This window comes from Branchiostoma floridae, chromosome 2 (genome assembly GCF_000003815.2).
Source record: "Branchiostoma floridae strain S238N-H82 chromosome 2, Bfl_VNyyK, whole genome shotgun sequence".
Lineage (NCBI taxonomy): Eukaryota > Metazoa > Chordata > Leptocardii > Amphioxiformes > Branchiostomatidae > Branchiostoma > Branchiostoma floridae.
The window spans coordinates 20,569,436-20,584,186 of NC_049980.1; the positions used below are offsets into that span (position 1 = coordinate 20,569,436).

The 14,751-nt window shown below is 39.0% G+C and overlaps 2 protein-coding genes across 3 annotated transcripts in view; both read left to right on the forward strand.

Moving 5' to 3' along the window:
• LOC118410003 overlaps positions 1-4,319 on the forward strand; it is a 15,495-nt gene extending 11,176 nt beyond the window's left edge. For both annotated transcript variants that reach the window (XM_035811448.1, XM_035811447.1), the window contains one exon: positions 2,369-4,319. In XM_035811448.1, coding sequence (XP_035667341.1) covers positions 2,369-2,668 — 300 coding nt within the window. In that variant the 3' untranslated portion in view covers positions 2,669-4,319. The remainder of the gene's footprint in view (positions 1-2,368) is intronic.
• A 2,242-nt stretch (positions 4,320-6,561) lies between these two features.
• Positions 6,562-14,378, forward strand: LOC118409634 (sister chromatid cohesion protein DCC1-like). Its single transcript, XM_035810794.1, has 11 exons — positions 6,562-6,735; positions 7,631-7,795; positions 9,178-9,340; positions 9,750-9,884; positions 10,381-10,471; positions 11,062-11,200; positions 11,487-11,548; positions 12,023-12,180; positions 12,736-12,821; positions 13,236-13,298; positions 13,837-14,378. The coding sequence occupies exons 1-11, from the start codon at positions 6,719-6,721 to the stop codon at positions 13,946-13,948; spliced, it is 1,191 nt and encodes a 396-aa protein (XP_035666687.1). The 5' UTR covers positions 6,562-6,718; the 3' UTR covers positions 13,949-14,378.
• The last annotated feature ends 373 nt before the right edge of the window (positions 14,379-14,751 follow it).

Below are 14,751 nucleotides of genomic sequence, written 5' to 3' on the forward strand. Positions count from 1 at the left end.
GGTGTTGACAGTGTCTCACCTGGCTGTAACAATAAAAACACACTTAGTCATCTGTACAGTGTCTCACCTGGCCTGTAGACAATAAAAATACACCTTAGTCACCTGTACAGTGTCTCACCTGGCCTATAAACAAAGAAAACACACCTTAGTCACCTGTACAGTGTCTCACCTGGCCTGTAGACAATAAAAACACACCTTAGTCATCTGTACAGTGTCTCACCTGGCCTGTAGACAATAAAAACACACCTTAGTCACCTGTACAGTGTCTCACCTGGCCTATAAACAAAGAAAACACACCTAAGTCACCTGTACAGTGTCTCACCTGGCCTGTAGACAATAAAAGCACACCTTAGTCACCTGTACAGTGTCTCACCTGGCCTGTAGACAATAAAAACACACCTTAGTCACCTGTACAGTGTCTCACCTGGCCTATAAACAAAGAAAACACACCTTAGTCACCTGTACAGTGTCTCACCTGGCCTGTAGACAATAAAAACACACCTTAGTCACCTGTACAGTGTCTCACCTGGCCTGTAGACAATAAAAATACACCTTAGTCACCTGTACAGTGTCTCATCTGGCCTATAAACAAAGAAAACACACCTTAGTCACCTGTACAGTGTCTCACCTGGCCTGTAGACAATGAAAACACACCTTAGTCATCTGTACAGTGTCTCACCTGGCCTGTAGACAATAAAAACACACCTTAGTCACCTGTACAGTGTCTCACCTGGCCTATAAACAAAGAAAACACACCTTAGTCACCTGTACAGTGTCTCACCTGGCCTGTAGACAATAAAAACACACCTTAGTCACCTGTACAGTGTCTCACCTGGCCTGTAGTTCATGGAAACACACCTTACTCACCTGTACGGTGTCTTACCTAGTCTGTAGTCAAAGAAACACACCTTTCTCACCTATACGGTGTCTCACCTGGTGTGTCGTCAAAGGAAACACACCTTACTCACCTGTACGTTGTGTTACCAGGTCAATAGTCAAATGAAACTCACCTTACCTACCTATACGGTGTCTTACCTGGTGTGTCGTCAAAGGAAACACACCTTTCTCACCTATGCAGTGTCTTACCTGGTGTGTGACAGTATCGTCAAAGGAAACACACTTTACCTACCTGTACGGTGTCTTACCTAGTCTGTAGTCAAAGACACACAGCTTGCTCACCTATACAGTGTGTTACCTGGTGTGTCGTCAAAGGAAACACACCTTATTTACCTGTACAGTGTCTGTAACCTGGTCTATAGTCAAAGGAGACAGACATTACTGACACCTGTGTACGGTGCAAAAACTTTATTTCATTCGCACGCTTGCATTAGTTTTGGTGCTTTGTTAAACGTCATATTTACAATGGTGCCACAATTGGTAGAACAAATGCCGAGTAAACTATCCCATACTCATTTACATACGAACGATACTCTGTATTTACCTCATGATAATTTGTAGTCCCTGGTCGTGATGCTGCCACTCTCCTGGCCTCCGCCTCGTGATGTATATAACGTTAACGTTACGTTGTTGAGAGGGAAGCCACTGTCATGTCGTGAAACGACAAGTTTGCAGACATTAAAACTACAACACAATGCTTAATCATGTATTTACAAACTACTACAGTGTGTGTGTTCCGCGATGAACTGCCGCTCTATCTCCTATTTTGATGAGAAAAACGGCCCGGTTGTTGTCTGGGAGATCGGAAAGGCTGTGCTGCACACTCTGGAGCAGTTATACATCACGGGTCAGAGGTCACGGGTATTTAAACGGGAGAGGGATACAAGATAGTCCTGACCTTCCTGGTATGAGGAACGGCACACCGTCTTTTCCATGGCACCAGACCAGTCATTGCGACCCTGGTGCTGCTTGCTTCCCTGGACATCAGCCTTCTATACATGTACATTGATGATACAGGTTAATGGCCTTCAAATTCTGGAAGTACTACTACAGTACTCCCCCAAATACCCTTCACCTTTATTCTAAGCACTTATGTTTTTTGGTCACTGACACATTTCGTGACTATTAATTTGTTAAGCACAAAACAATGACTACTTTACAGTTAATTTAAACAAGGAGCACAGTCTACAGAAGTTGCACATGTCTGTACCACAGCTGCAGGTATAGAAAGTAGCCATTTCTAATCCACAATCCTGCCAAGTCCTGTATGTCTATTAGATATTCTGAATTGAAGTTCACATGTGATTTATTTTATCTTGGTGGACTTCAGGAATCTTTTGTATCATATGTGTACAAATGGTGAGGGTTATTTTTATTGATAAAGAGCATTGGGTATTCTACTTCAAACAGACTATTTAAGGTGAAGTCATATGTAAAGGTTTAAATGTTTATGAAATGTTTCTGTCTGCAGAATGCTGAGTCCATTGCAAGAGGCCGTGAACTCAAGTGCATGGGGCATAAAGATGTTCCGTCGTTCCAGAAGCACGTGATATATCAGCTGTTGGCAAACAGCGAGCAAGACGGCAACTGTGCCATGCTTGAGAACTGCACTTTTCCTCTTGCAACATCTTGGATCTTATGTGGGCACTGCCACCAATGGCTGCACTTGGAGTGTGCCGGATTCTCAAAGAAACCACGTGGTACCTATGTCTGTGATGCATGTTCTGAACGCATTGCTGCCTGTCAGTGTGTCAGTCATGCCAGGGTTTAACAATGTCATATCAAGTACAATCTGTCACCACAAATGACTCTAATATGTAGTGGTTATGGGGCAAATGCCTTGTGTACGCTCTGGTGACTTTGTTTATACATTTATGAAATAAACGCAGCAAGTCCTACCTATTCACCAGTTATTGATTTATCGCCCTGTAGTCTATGGGAGCCGAGGAAGGTATTGAGAACTTCCCCATGCAGGCTCCTAGCACAATCTTGAAACCAGCGGACTAACTGAAAATAACTCGTGAATACATGGGAGTTGTTGCGTTTTTTAAATTCATAAATGTATAAACAATGTCTGCAGTGCGTCACACAAGGTCATTGCCCCATATACAATGCTTATTAGAGTCGTTTGTGGTTGTTTTTGGTAATTTGTGGTGTTTAGGCCGAAGGTGTGATATGATTTGATCTTTCTTTCAAAGTAGTTGGCCACAGCTTGGCTTTGATATTATGTTTAAAAGTGTTAAGTGATTTTCTTGAGGGAACACAAGTACATGTGTATTGTTAAATCATCTCAAGATCTGTATTGTCAAATCCTATGTCATTCTGTATGGGGACAATGTGAAAATGTCACCTTTTGTTGCCTTTGTACCTGTTTCTTTGTAATAGTTAGCTTCAAGTAAATAAGGGTTCATTTGATATGTAATACATGGATGTAACACCTTTTATGAAGGTACAGGAAGGAGTGTAAAGTGTTGTAATAGATCAGCGCTTTAGCTGACTTGCCAGTTCAGCACCCCGGACAATATCTAGTCGTAAACTTACCTAACAGTACCTGTGTGCCATTTTTTCCCATGTATTTTACTCTTATGTTGTCAAGACATCTCAGGATCTGTATTGTCAAAGCCCAAGTCATTCTGTGGGTGCAGAAAGCAGATTGTATGGGGACAATGTTAAAATGTCACCTTTTCTTGCCTTTATACCTGTTTATTACCTTTGTAATATTTAGTTTCATGTTGGTATACATTTGTAAAGATAGTATACACTATAAGGGTTCATTTGATATGTAATACATGGATGTAACACCTTTTATGAAGGTACAGGAAGGAGTGTAAAGTGTTGTAATAGATCAGCGCTTTAGCTGACTTGCCAGTTCAGCACTCTGGACAATATCTAGTCGTAAATTTCCTATAACAGTACCTGTGTGCCATTTTTTCCCATGTATTTTACTCTCATGTTGTCAAGACTTCTCAGGAATGCTGTAGCTTACATAATCATACTTTTTATATAGTTTAGGCACTGTAATACAAAAAATAATATGAAAACAAATGTCTTATTGCCTTTGCAATTCATCACCACTAATACCAAGCTACACTGGAAGAATATTTCTTCTTAAAGTATAGGTTGTTAGCTTTCCAATAGCGGGGTATGGTCAATTGAAAAGAAAATAGAAAAAAACACAGTAAAACAAAAGTAGTGTCCCCATTTCAAGAGGGGCTGGAAACCCCGGCGGGCAGAAATGCTGGCAGTTTAAGGATTAAGTTCAGGATCATAGTGAGCTATTATCAATAGACAACTTTGTACTTAAAGCCTCATCATGACAACATTTATTGATGTTGGGACTCACTAAAATGTTAGCTGTTAATTCATTCTTGTTTTTTGGTTTATTTTGTTTTTGGTTTGATAATAAACTGCACAAGACTGGTTTGAATTTGAGTTGATTCTGAGTTTTATTTGAAGAATTGAAAATTAGGCTACACAGCAATACTGTACATTATATATGTAAATATATCACACACTAAGTATATAAGTATACAAATCAGACATTAAACTTAGGGACTCTCATTAAGTCCTTGTCTCGTGGCACAGCCTGTAACCATGCAGTTTAGTTTGTATTCCAAGTCTATAGACTAGTGAGTTGTAACTGAAGCAGACTTAAAGGGGCATTCCACTCCAGACGGGACTGTTATTTTCAGATAGATATTGTAGGAAGTTACAAATTTATGCTACGTAACATTCTCACAATAGAGTACCCACGTGCATCAAAAGCATTCAGTTACCTACAAAACTCCCACGTGCCTTCTGATTAAATTAATCAATCTCAGCCTATGACTGAAAACACTGTCTGACAACGCCTGACAGGGCAATAAGATAGGCTGTGAACAATTGACCTTCTTGGTATGCTTAGCGCCCCTCATTTATGCCGAAAATATTCACGATAAAGAAAGTGTCTAGACGTATAGGGAATACATGGGTTTAGTGAATATCATATTGTTTTACAAACACACAAGTGGAATTCCACAAGGTCAGATGAATATGTATTCATTGATACATTATCTATTGGAAAATAACACTCCTTCTGCAGTGGGATGCCCCTTTCAAAACCTCATAGTACCCAGGTTTGACATGACCTCAAGTGTCAGTATTGACAGCAAAAATACACTGACTCTGTCAATAGCCAACAATATTTACGCTATTATTGACACAGTGAGTGTGACATAGTGAGTGTGTCAATAGTTTTGGCTAATAGTTTTGGCTATTGACACACTCCCCTTATGATCCAAACATCCTAGCAGTTACGCTGTACTCGTAACATATCGGTCAATCTCGCTATGACGCTACAAAGATACAAAGTAAATGTTATCATTTGGAGAAAATAAGACGCCACGTTGACGTTTTGAGTCAATTTTTTTTTTAAACAAAAGTCTGTAACAATAACTCTAGTACTAACGTAAACCAAAAATAACACTGACCACATTATCGGCCGTGTGGTTCCATGCGATATCGGCAGCGACTCGGAAGAATATTTCTTTTATATTAAAACTGATGGAGGTAAAACAACAACTATAAGTTAGTATAACTTTGCTTCCCTTGTGATATAACTTTTGAGGCGCAAATTCTCCAAAACGGCAGGAATATTCGTCGGTAAACACTGCAGCTGAAAACGTGTTCCAAACCGATCCAACATGGCTGCCATGATCAAATGCGGTGACAGTAAAACTAGCAGCAGATTCCGATGTTTAAAATGGTGCCGTAAATTTAAACGCGTGAAAAAGATCGCATTTTGGGTTGTTGATGGACACAGAATGCTATTTGTATTTTCAGAGTGTTGACTGTCAAATATAATCGTAAGATTTTCTCATTTTAGTGGTTTCTAGTGTCAAAATAAAAAAAATAGAGCACCGAGTGTGTCAATAGCCTGTGAGGCTATAGGCACACTGAGTGTGTCAATAGCCTGTTTAGGCTATTGACACACTGAGTGTGTCAATAGCCTGTTTAGGCTATTGACACACTGGGTGTGTCAATAGCCTCGCTCTTATATAATAACTCTTCCTGAACTTGACAACCCACAAACACAACAGCGGCAAATTATGAAAACGTAACGCTTCTTAGTTAGTTAATCGGTAGGGTTAATCAGCTAGCTAATCAACTTACTTGATGTAACACATGATCTGGGGCCTCACATAATTTTGCCTTTTATTTGTCAATTTTGTGATTTGTAAAAAGTTGACGGACATATGGGTAACTAGAACTCGACTAGAAAGATCGGTAGAACTTTGTGATTAGTAAGTCAACGCAATAAGTGAAGCAAACAAGGCAACTGGTCCTTGAATGTACCCACAAATCAACAAGGTCGTTGACCTAATGTATTTTGTTGTACACGTTTCCACGCACGTCATTGTGACCACATACCTACACAGACAGTCTCATGGAATTATCCCCTTAAACTGCATCTCAAACATGTCAAAAAATCGCCTATCAGTGCCAAATTGATTTCTTAAGAGATCTGTAACGAAATGATACCTTAACTTCTCAGCAACGAGGAGGGCTCGCGCCTTTTCTTCGAAAGTTGGCGACAAGTTTCTCACATCTTCCTCCATCTTGGATGTTTACATTTGGGCCTGGCTGCTGATTGGTCAGTCTTGTAGCGTGCTTATGAGATGTCGAGAAAACTTTCATTTCTTCCATTTTTACGCAATTTTTGTCGCAATGAGTATCAAATTGTTCTAAAACAACCTTAAAACGTTTAATGATTTGTACCACGCGCATATTTATGATTTCCTTTCGAGAGATAAGTTTGTAGGGGTTAAAGGTCACCATTATCATGGCGGGAAAATCGAGGTGAGGTACTATATGTGAGAGTGTTGTCAATTTTTTTATCAATGTTTGACTGCTTATATGTAGTTCATTCATGATCCTTTGAGTAAACACAATTCCCGAAAGACGAAGGACTTGAACATTCACACAATTGGTGGAGTTTTTAGGAATTTTGATTAGAAACGCGTAAATATAAAAGTGTAGGGGGAGGGGGGCAGCTGACCACACAGGTTACCTGTAAAGTATTCCGGTAACTTTTCATTTGATGGTCTATCCTATAGAGGTTTATGGCTGCCGGAGTTATTGGAACCAAACAGGTTGAAAGAGTTTGAACAGAAGTAGTTTTATTGGCTGACATCGTAAAGTCTGTCTTTTTATTTCATTTGACCATAAATTAATCGTGCTATTGGCCTGTAACATTGTGCAATAATTGTGTATGGATGTAAGATTTGGTTCATTTAATTTTCAATGTAAAGGTAGAACAGTTTATGGGTCTTGAAAGTTCTTGATACAGTAAGCCCTTTCACGTATTCAACGGCACATACACAGTCAAACTCAAAGGTAAAGGCTCCTGAGATTTAAACAATAAACAAAACATGCCAGGACATTATTATGTAAACTGACTGACAAAGGCAATATGTGGACATGTATGATATAAAGCAAAGTGGACACAAAAGTTGTTAAGAAGTTAGGGGCCTTCACCTTTGATAGATCCATGATAGATTTAGAAGAGGGGGACATGTATATATCATACCCATTAACATTGGAAGTATTCTAACAATAGACATAACTTGTTAGCGTTACATACCACATACAGATGCTTAAAGCCATTCTAAAGAATATCCTCCATGAGTTTGAATGTCAGATATTTCCCATGTTCAAAATAATATGCAAGTGCTTGTCTCTTTTCCCCCTCTAGGACCCTACAGGAGGCCCTATGTTTAGCAGAGCAGGCCAAACTTGACCTGGCTGACCTGAACAGCAATGTCCAGTCTCTGTACCTGAGTGAGGACATGGGTGACCATGAGGTCAGGCTACTGGAACTGGACAGCAGTATGGTCAAGCATCTAGAGGCTGGTAATAGGTCAGAAAATAAAATCTGAAAAATAAACTTTAAAACAAATATAGAATTAGTATATATTAAATGGGCTCTGTATAGGATTCAGGTGACAGTACTGAAAATGTTTTAGACCAAACAATTCTTGACTAAAATTTACAACTCTTTTTTACATACATGTATTTGCTTCATTATTTTGCATTTCTGGCGTGTGAAGTCCTTCGGTTATTTTATGGCAGCAAAAAAGAAACCCTAGCCTGATGGGACCGGTGAGGTGAGGTGAGGAGCCTGATGTAAACAAAGATGTGTTTACTGCATGTTAAAAGATCTCAACTTTTCAACTTCAATATGGGGAAATAACATAATAATTCTCTGCCTGAATATGATCATGTGATATTGTACAAATGTAGGTTTGATAAAACTTACAAAAGAAAAGACTTAGAAACTTAACTTTCAAATCCTACATAGAGCCCAGTAGACCAACAAAACAAAGACTTTTTGTATGCTTTATAGCTGTGCAAGAAAGTTGATCAGCTCACCAGAACAAAAGTTATCAGCCACTAAAAATAATCCATAGCATTTCACTAGATATGAAACTGGAGGTCAGTTCTCAAACTTAACGGTGCACACCCCAGTTCTTCCGCAACAGGGGTCCGAGGTAGTGCGCGATAAAAAAAGTGACGAAAGGCTTCCGAGGGTCTATGTTTGAGTTGGCATTTCTCATTATTTACTGCGAAATTACATTAAACGCTAACATGGCTGAAAAGCGTAGGAAATGGTGTGTTTTGGGTGCAAATTGTTTTTCGGCCCGACTTTCATTTCCGGATATCCATACGCCTTTAATGTAAACAGGCCCGTGACCTAGATTGACCTCTGAAGCGCTGTGTTAAGCCAAGTTGCACTTGCAATGCCGCGCGCCGTGGATGATTAAAAAAACTGTAGTACTAGAATTTTCTTTATAATTGGCTGGATTACTCGTTAGATTTTCCTCTTTCTTGCAGTATCAGTTGTGCTTGCTTTTTTATCCAGTGCGAAAATGCCCGATTTTGTGCATCATTTTTGACATGTAAATAATTTTTCAAAATTAGAGAAGTTGAAGGATCGGAACTCAGTTGGTCTTGTAGCTGAAGGTATATCCTCTCACCCCATATACAGTTATTTTGCTTCAGGTTAATTCCCTGGAAAAGATGGTCGCTAGACGCCTCCATTTGAAACCCCAAATAAACTGGGGTGTGCCTCCTTAACCTTTGTTTTCCTGACACTTATGCATACTGCCCTACCAAATATCATAGATCCACCCACATCTTCTCGAGTTATGCTGCTACAAGCATACAAACAATCACACCCAACCACAAACAACACTCAAAACATAACCTTCTGGACTAAGCTAAGTTGCGTTTTTTCTGCAGTCTGATGGTGCGAGGAGACAAAGCTGACACGGCAGTGGTGTGTACAGAGGACAGCACGTTTGAACTCAAGTCTACACAGACTACCAACAGTCTGTTGTTACTACCAGATTGTAGGGCTCCAGAACAACTTGTGACTGGGGATGGCTGCCTGCTGAATAAAGAGGTATAAATTTTATAACTACAAATGTATACAGTCAGTGAACAGCCTCAAGGCGTAATGCACTGCGAAAGTCCAGATTGTTAGGTTTGCTCCATTCACACCAAAAGGACCTCTTCTATTATTGATATACCAATATCAATACATTGTTGCTTGTACTTGTATATATATGTTTAATCAAAATACCAGTGTCTAGATGCATTTAATTTTTAGATTGTTAACCAAATTTGTTGGATTAATTTGACTGAGAATCCCTACCTCTCAACCCAGATTTTGTCAGGACAGTAATGGGAATCACAACATTAATTTTTCCAGGACCTCCAGCTTAACATCCCATCCAAAAGACAGAAAACCAGTTAGAATACATATTCCCCTCTGTACAGTTATAGGCAAGAATCATTTTGTTCTGTAACAGATCTACAGCATCTCACATGTGTACCTGGAGCTGAAGCAGTGCAGACCCAAGTTAAAGAAGTTGCAGACATTACTGCAAGAAAATGTCTTCTCAGGACCAGAGTATGAATCAGATGAAAAGCACAAAGGAAAAAAGGTGGAAATCTCTTTCTGTTTCAAACTTTCTCACATCACTGCACTGGAATTAAAGTTGACTGCATACTTTAATGTACATACTATGTAGTATGTAACATAATTCCACCGGGTGCCATAACACAGCCATATCAAAAGACATTGTTATAGAGGCCTTCTCAAGATTGTTTTGAACACCAAAATACCTGAAGTGTCTATATCTCAGGATTACTGATGCTGCATTGGTACATCCCTTTAAATGACATATTCTTCTCAGGTGGCAGTGTTATGGCACTCGGTCAAGCCATGAGAGTTCATGTTACATGCTCACAAAAGTAACAGACCATTTTTCAAAGAAGAACTAATAAAATTTCGCATTATATCAATGCTCAAACTTTTGAACCGTTAAATAGGGAAGACAGACGGTAAACTATAGAGTAGATAGTGGTTGTGTGAGTGAGGAGTGCCCCTACATAACATAATGTCCACTGTGACACACCATTTTGTCCTTCACCCATCAGTACACCACTGCAGACCTCCTCAGCCTCATCCAGGCTAGCCAGAAAGAGCTGATGGAAGAGCTAAGAAAACTGCACGCTGTTCACATAGATGGTAAGTTTGTCAGATATTGTGTGTTCAAACATAATTATTCAAATTGAGGATGAATCTGAACTTGAAGTTGTGTTTCAGATTGTTTTTAGTTTGAATGTTTTTACTTACGATACACTTTTTTTGATCCCTATAATAAGTATAAATTCATAGTATAAGTCTGTTTAAGAGATATATCATGTAAAAGGTTCCATAAGGACAGTTTTAGTTCCTTTCTCCCAACATGTGTTAAACTTTTTGTATGTGCTCTTTTCATCTTTGGTAGAACAAATTAATACATGCTAGCTGTATGTCAACATACCAGCAGCTACTTACTCGCCTGTAAAAAGTTGTATATCTGTAAATGCTGCTAGTCGTTTGTTTTTATGTGCGATTTGCGTCATGAGTTTTTATTCTGAATCCTGGAAGATTTGCTGTTGGCTAAAGGGTATCTCAATAAGGAAGGAATCATGTGATGCAATTTTTTAATATTTTCACTCTCTGGTCATGCAAATTGCCATATGATTCATTTACCTTGCAACATGTAAAGAAATGACCAGAAATTGACGTCAAACATCACCCTTATCTGACATTGTGTGTTTAATTAACCCCAGGTTATTGGAGACTTGTTGACTTTGACTACATGGGAAACGTGCTGCAGTATATCATTGACACAGTGGACTGTCAGTCCTGGTGCTACGACCAGATCCCTACGGACAGGCTGCTCAGTATGGAGGACAACGTATATCCCAGGTAAGGGCAAGGGATGGTCCATTAAAACAGCATGGGTCGCTTGAAAGGAGACACATGCACACAAATACCCCTGTAAGGAGAAGAGGTATGACAAAGCTAAACATATCAAGCCCAAGTCAAATTGGAAGCCAGTGAAGGTCTCAAGCCAGAGTTACAGTTATCAAGATCATTGGTTAATTTTCTTTCCTCCATGGAGCCTTGACTGTTGCAAACTTTGTTCAGTACTTGCAGATTAGCAACAAATACTATATATGTTTTGAACTGAAGTTGATGCCTATCCACACAGGGTTCTGTTGGAGCACTGTTTAGACTGCTATGGAGACAGGAAAGGGATGGAATTTGAAGAAGGTGAGTGATGAAGCCTATATTATCTGTTAGATGAACCCTACTAATGTATTATTATCACGTATAGCTTTGTAGTTGTTGATTATGAACTCATTATTGCATGACGGGAAATAGAGTCTAGGATTTTATTTGTTAAATACTGTACCATACTATAGCAATCATTTTAATATGATGGAAGTTGAAGGAGGTGAGTGATGAAGCCTATATCATCTGTTAGATGAACCCTACTAATGCATTATCATCACATATAGCTTTGTAGTTGTTGATTATGAACTCATTATTGCATGACAGGAAATAGAGTAGGATTTCATTACTGTACCATACTATAGTAATCATTTTAATGGATGTATTATCCAAAAAAACTCATTGTAAATAAATGTGCATCATTTAGACACTTATTGCATTTGTTCTTCAAGATGAAGTTAGAATACCTATGTAATGTGGCCTATTTTGTTTTATTGCCAAATTGACCAACAGGTTCGGAACAGGTCCATGTGCTGGGCGAGGACAAGGTTTGTCGTTACTTTGCGGAGTACCTCCTGAAGGGGGTGGGGAAATTCAACCTGGCCGAGTTCCTACAGACATGGAAGGAGAGTGTTCCTGTTGGCATGACAACTAACCTTGAACAGTTAGAGGTGGGTGGACAACATGGTAGACACTGGTAAATCGCCTTTAGCCCGTCACAATGTTCCAGTTTTGTGCAGGTGATATATACTAGCTGCATGATACAGACTGTATCCAGTCACGCTGGGATTTACCCCTACTCTTTTCGATAAGCATGGTTCTTTAACATGCCCGAGGTGTTTATACAATCTGTGCATTTCTGGGGCATATTCATTTATCACAGGTTTAGATGAACAAAATTAAATCTGTTAGTAGTAATGAAGGAAGCCTAGAATTGAAGAAAAAAAATTTCATTGGACTTTTACATCTTTAAGTTTGTTCGTTTGGCATTCAATAATTGATTTTGGGACCCTGTTTTTTTATAATCTGATAATCTTTTATATATCTAGATGAAAATGACATGAAAGGAATTTGATGTGAATCATGTGATCATGATTTTATTAGTGCATAGATAGGTTTTGTGTCAAGTTGGTGCTAACATTTTTTGCTGTTTGGCACAGTATCTTCCTTTTAATTTATTCCTTTCACTTTTTATTGTTATTGACAGTTAGAACCTTTCTCCACAGGGAGTAGCACTGATTGATAAGAAGAGCCACCCACAGGTGATCTCACATTTCCCAGTGACAGAATTGCCGGAGGATGCATCAGACAGGTAAATGTTGGGTACAGTCATGTCTCTACTAGTGACAACCCTTTACATTAAGACCACTCAGCCAGTGTGACCACTTTTTGCTGATATCTACCCATTGACACTCTGTCTACAGTGATCATCTGTCTAGATGGACCAGATTTTATCTGAGTGGTATTCTTGGGCAGTTTTGAATGTACTCATATATATATATATACTTCATGTTAGTATATTTTATCAGTTAACAGAATCTTTCTTGTGGTTCAAAACAAATGAGACTCAGACATATTATTGGAAGGAAAGCAAAAATGTATTGACTTCTTCCAACATGTTTTTGATACATGTATAGTAGTTTGATAATGTTGAAAGTACACAAGCATTAATACAGATTTCATGATAACCCATACCCAGGTGTATTACTCACTACTATTTCTGTAGGTTCAACAGGTTGTTCCGTACTCGTGAGAAGTGGACGTTGGAAGACATCACCCCTTACATAAGGTTTGCAACTCATTTTCCTTGACTCTCCATGCCATTTGGTAGCTTTCTCCTCGTTCTGGCCAACACTGTATAAACAAGTAATAGGTGTTGCATGTCAATGTAGTTATTTTTAGCTAATTGACTCAGTGTACAAAGTATTTGTCTGTGGCATGTCAGTTGTTTGAATGAATAGAATAGAGTGGCAGGAAGTGAGTAAGAAGATAACCACAAAGGTCAGACTTGCTGCACAGGTAAGAGTTAGGAGTTAGAGTTCAGAAATTTGTTGTTAACCTGACATGATAGTCTAGGTTATGGAGTGAATGGAAAAGGCAACTGATCTGTTTTTATCTCTCTTTTCAAATTTATGATATGGAAGTCACTGTAGATTGACAGGAAGTGATTAACCAACACATAATCTTAATCAAAACCTTATTTGCATATTTGATAAATTACAAATAAACAGAACCTGAATATATGTCAGTTATCTACGACGGGTATTGACCACACTTGTTGCCGTCTTCATTTTCCATTCCATTTTTTCCCTGTATTTTATGTCCAGGGATCTGTGTGAGAAAAAACAGACAGTGGGCTCCCTTCTGACTAAGTTTGCCCGTGCTTCAACACTTCCAGACGGGACCAAAGTGTACAACTCCAGAGTACCTATCAAGTAATCACTGTATTCTTCTGTACATGTCTGTATGTGTGGAGAGTCCATGCGATAAATGGCCTTATTGTATAACAGAATGGATATATCTTGCTAGTCTACATGACGGTAAAAGATATGTATTCATATTGTGTAGAGATATACCTGAAGTATGTTAGTTTGTTTGTCAGTTTGTCACAAGCTACATAAGACCAGACTGGCTTGTACTTAAAATGAGACTTAGGAGTATGAGCCTCTCACACTGGATGGAAGAGACCGCATCTCATCTTAGTATTGCTGTTGGTGGTGACATGGCAACAATCTGTACTTTATTAATTGAAAATTACAAACAAGACAAAAGTCCATCACTTGTACTCTATAGAGACCTAGCCTTTGTTGCTGACCCCGACAATTTTTTTCAACTACGTGCAGTCTTCTGATTGCATGATGAGGTCCAATTTAAAAAAAAAAAACTCACAACCTTGTATACAATCAGAACATGGCTATAACCAGACACTGTGCATAGTAAAAGAACGGAAGCTTGACAAACCCTCAAGAGGGTTCATCTACACAGATCATTGATTCCACATGCTTTGGAATTTGTACATTGTAAAAGTTAATGGAGGTTTGCATGCCACAGTTAATTGGGTTGGGGCCCTTCATTATAGAAATCCCTATCACCAATATACTCTGTCTGCCACGTCAATTGGCTGCTTAACCAACAAGCCAATAGGCTGCTAGATTTAAGATGATGATTGACAGATGGTCAGAGGGCAGGAAAATGCAGCAACCCTGAGTTCTCTAGTATCAATTAACATCAATGAAGGTTGG

Excerpts from the sequence above, each read along its gene's own strand:
- LOC118409634 (XM_035810794.1), top strand. Across the intron at positions 9,885-10,380 it reads AAAAGCACAAAGGAAAAAAG|TACACCACTGCAGACCTCCT; the intron begins GTGGAAATCTCT and ends TTCACCCATCAG. Across the intron at positions 13,299-13,836 it reads GACATCACCCCTTACATAAG|GGATCTGTGTGAGAAAAAAC; the intron begins GTTTGCAACTCA and ends TTTTATGTCCAG.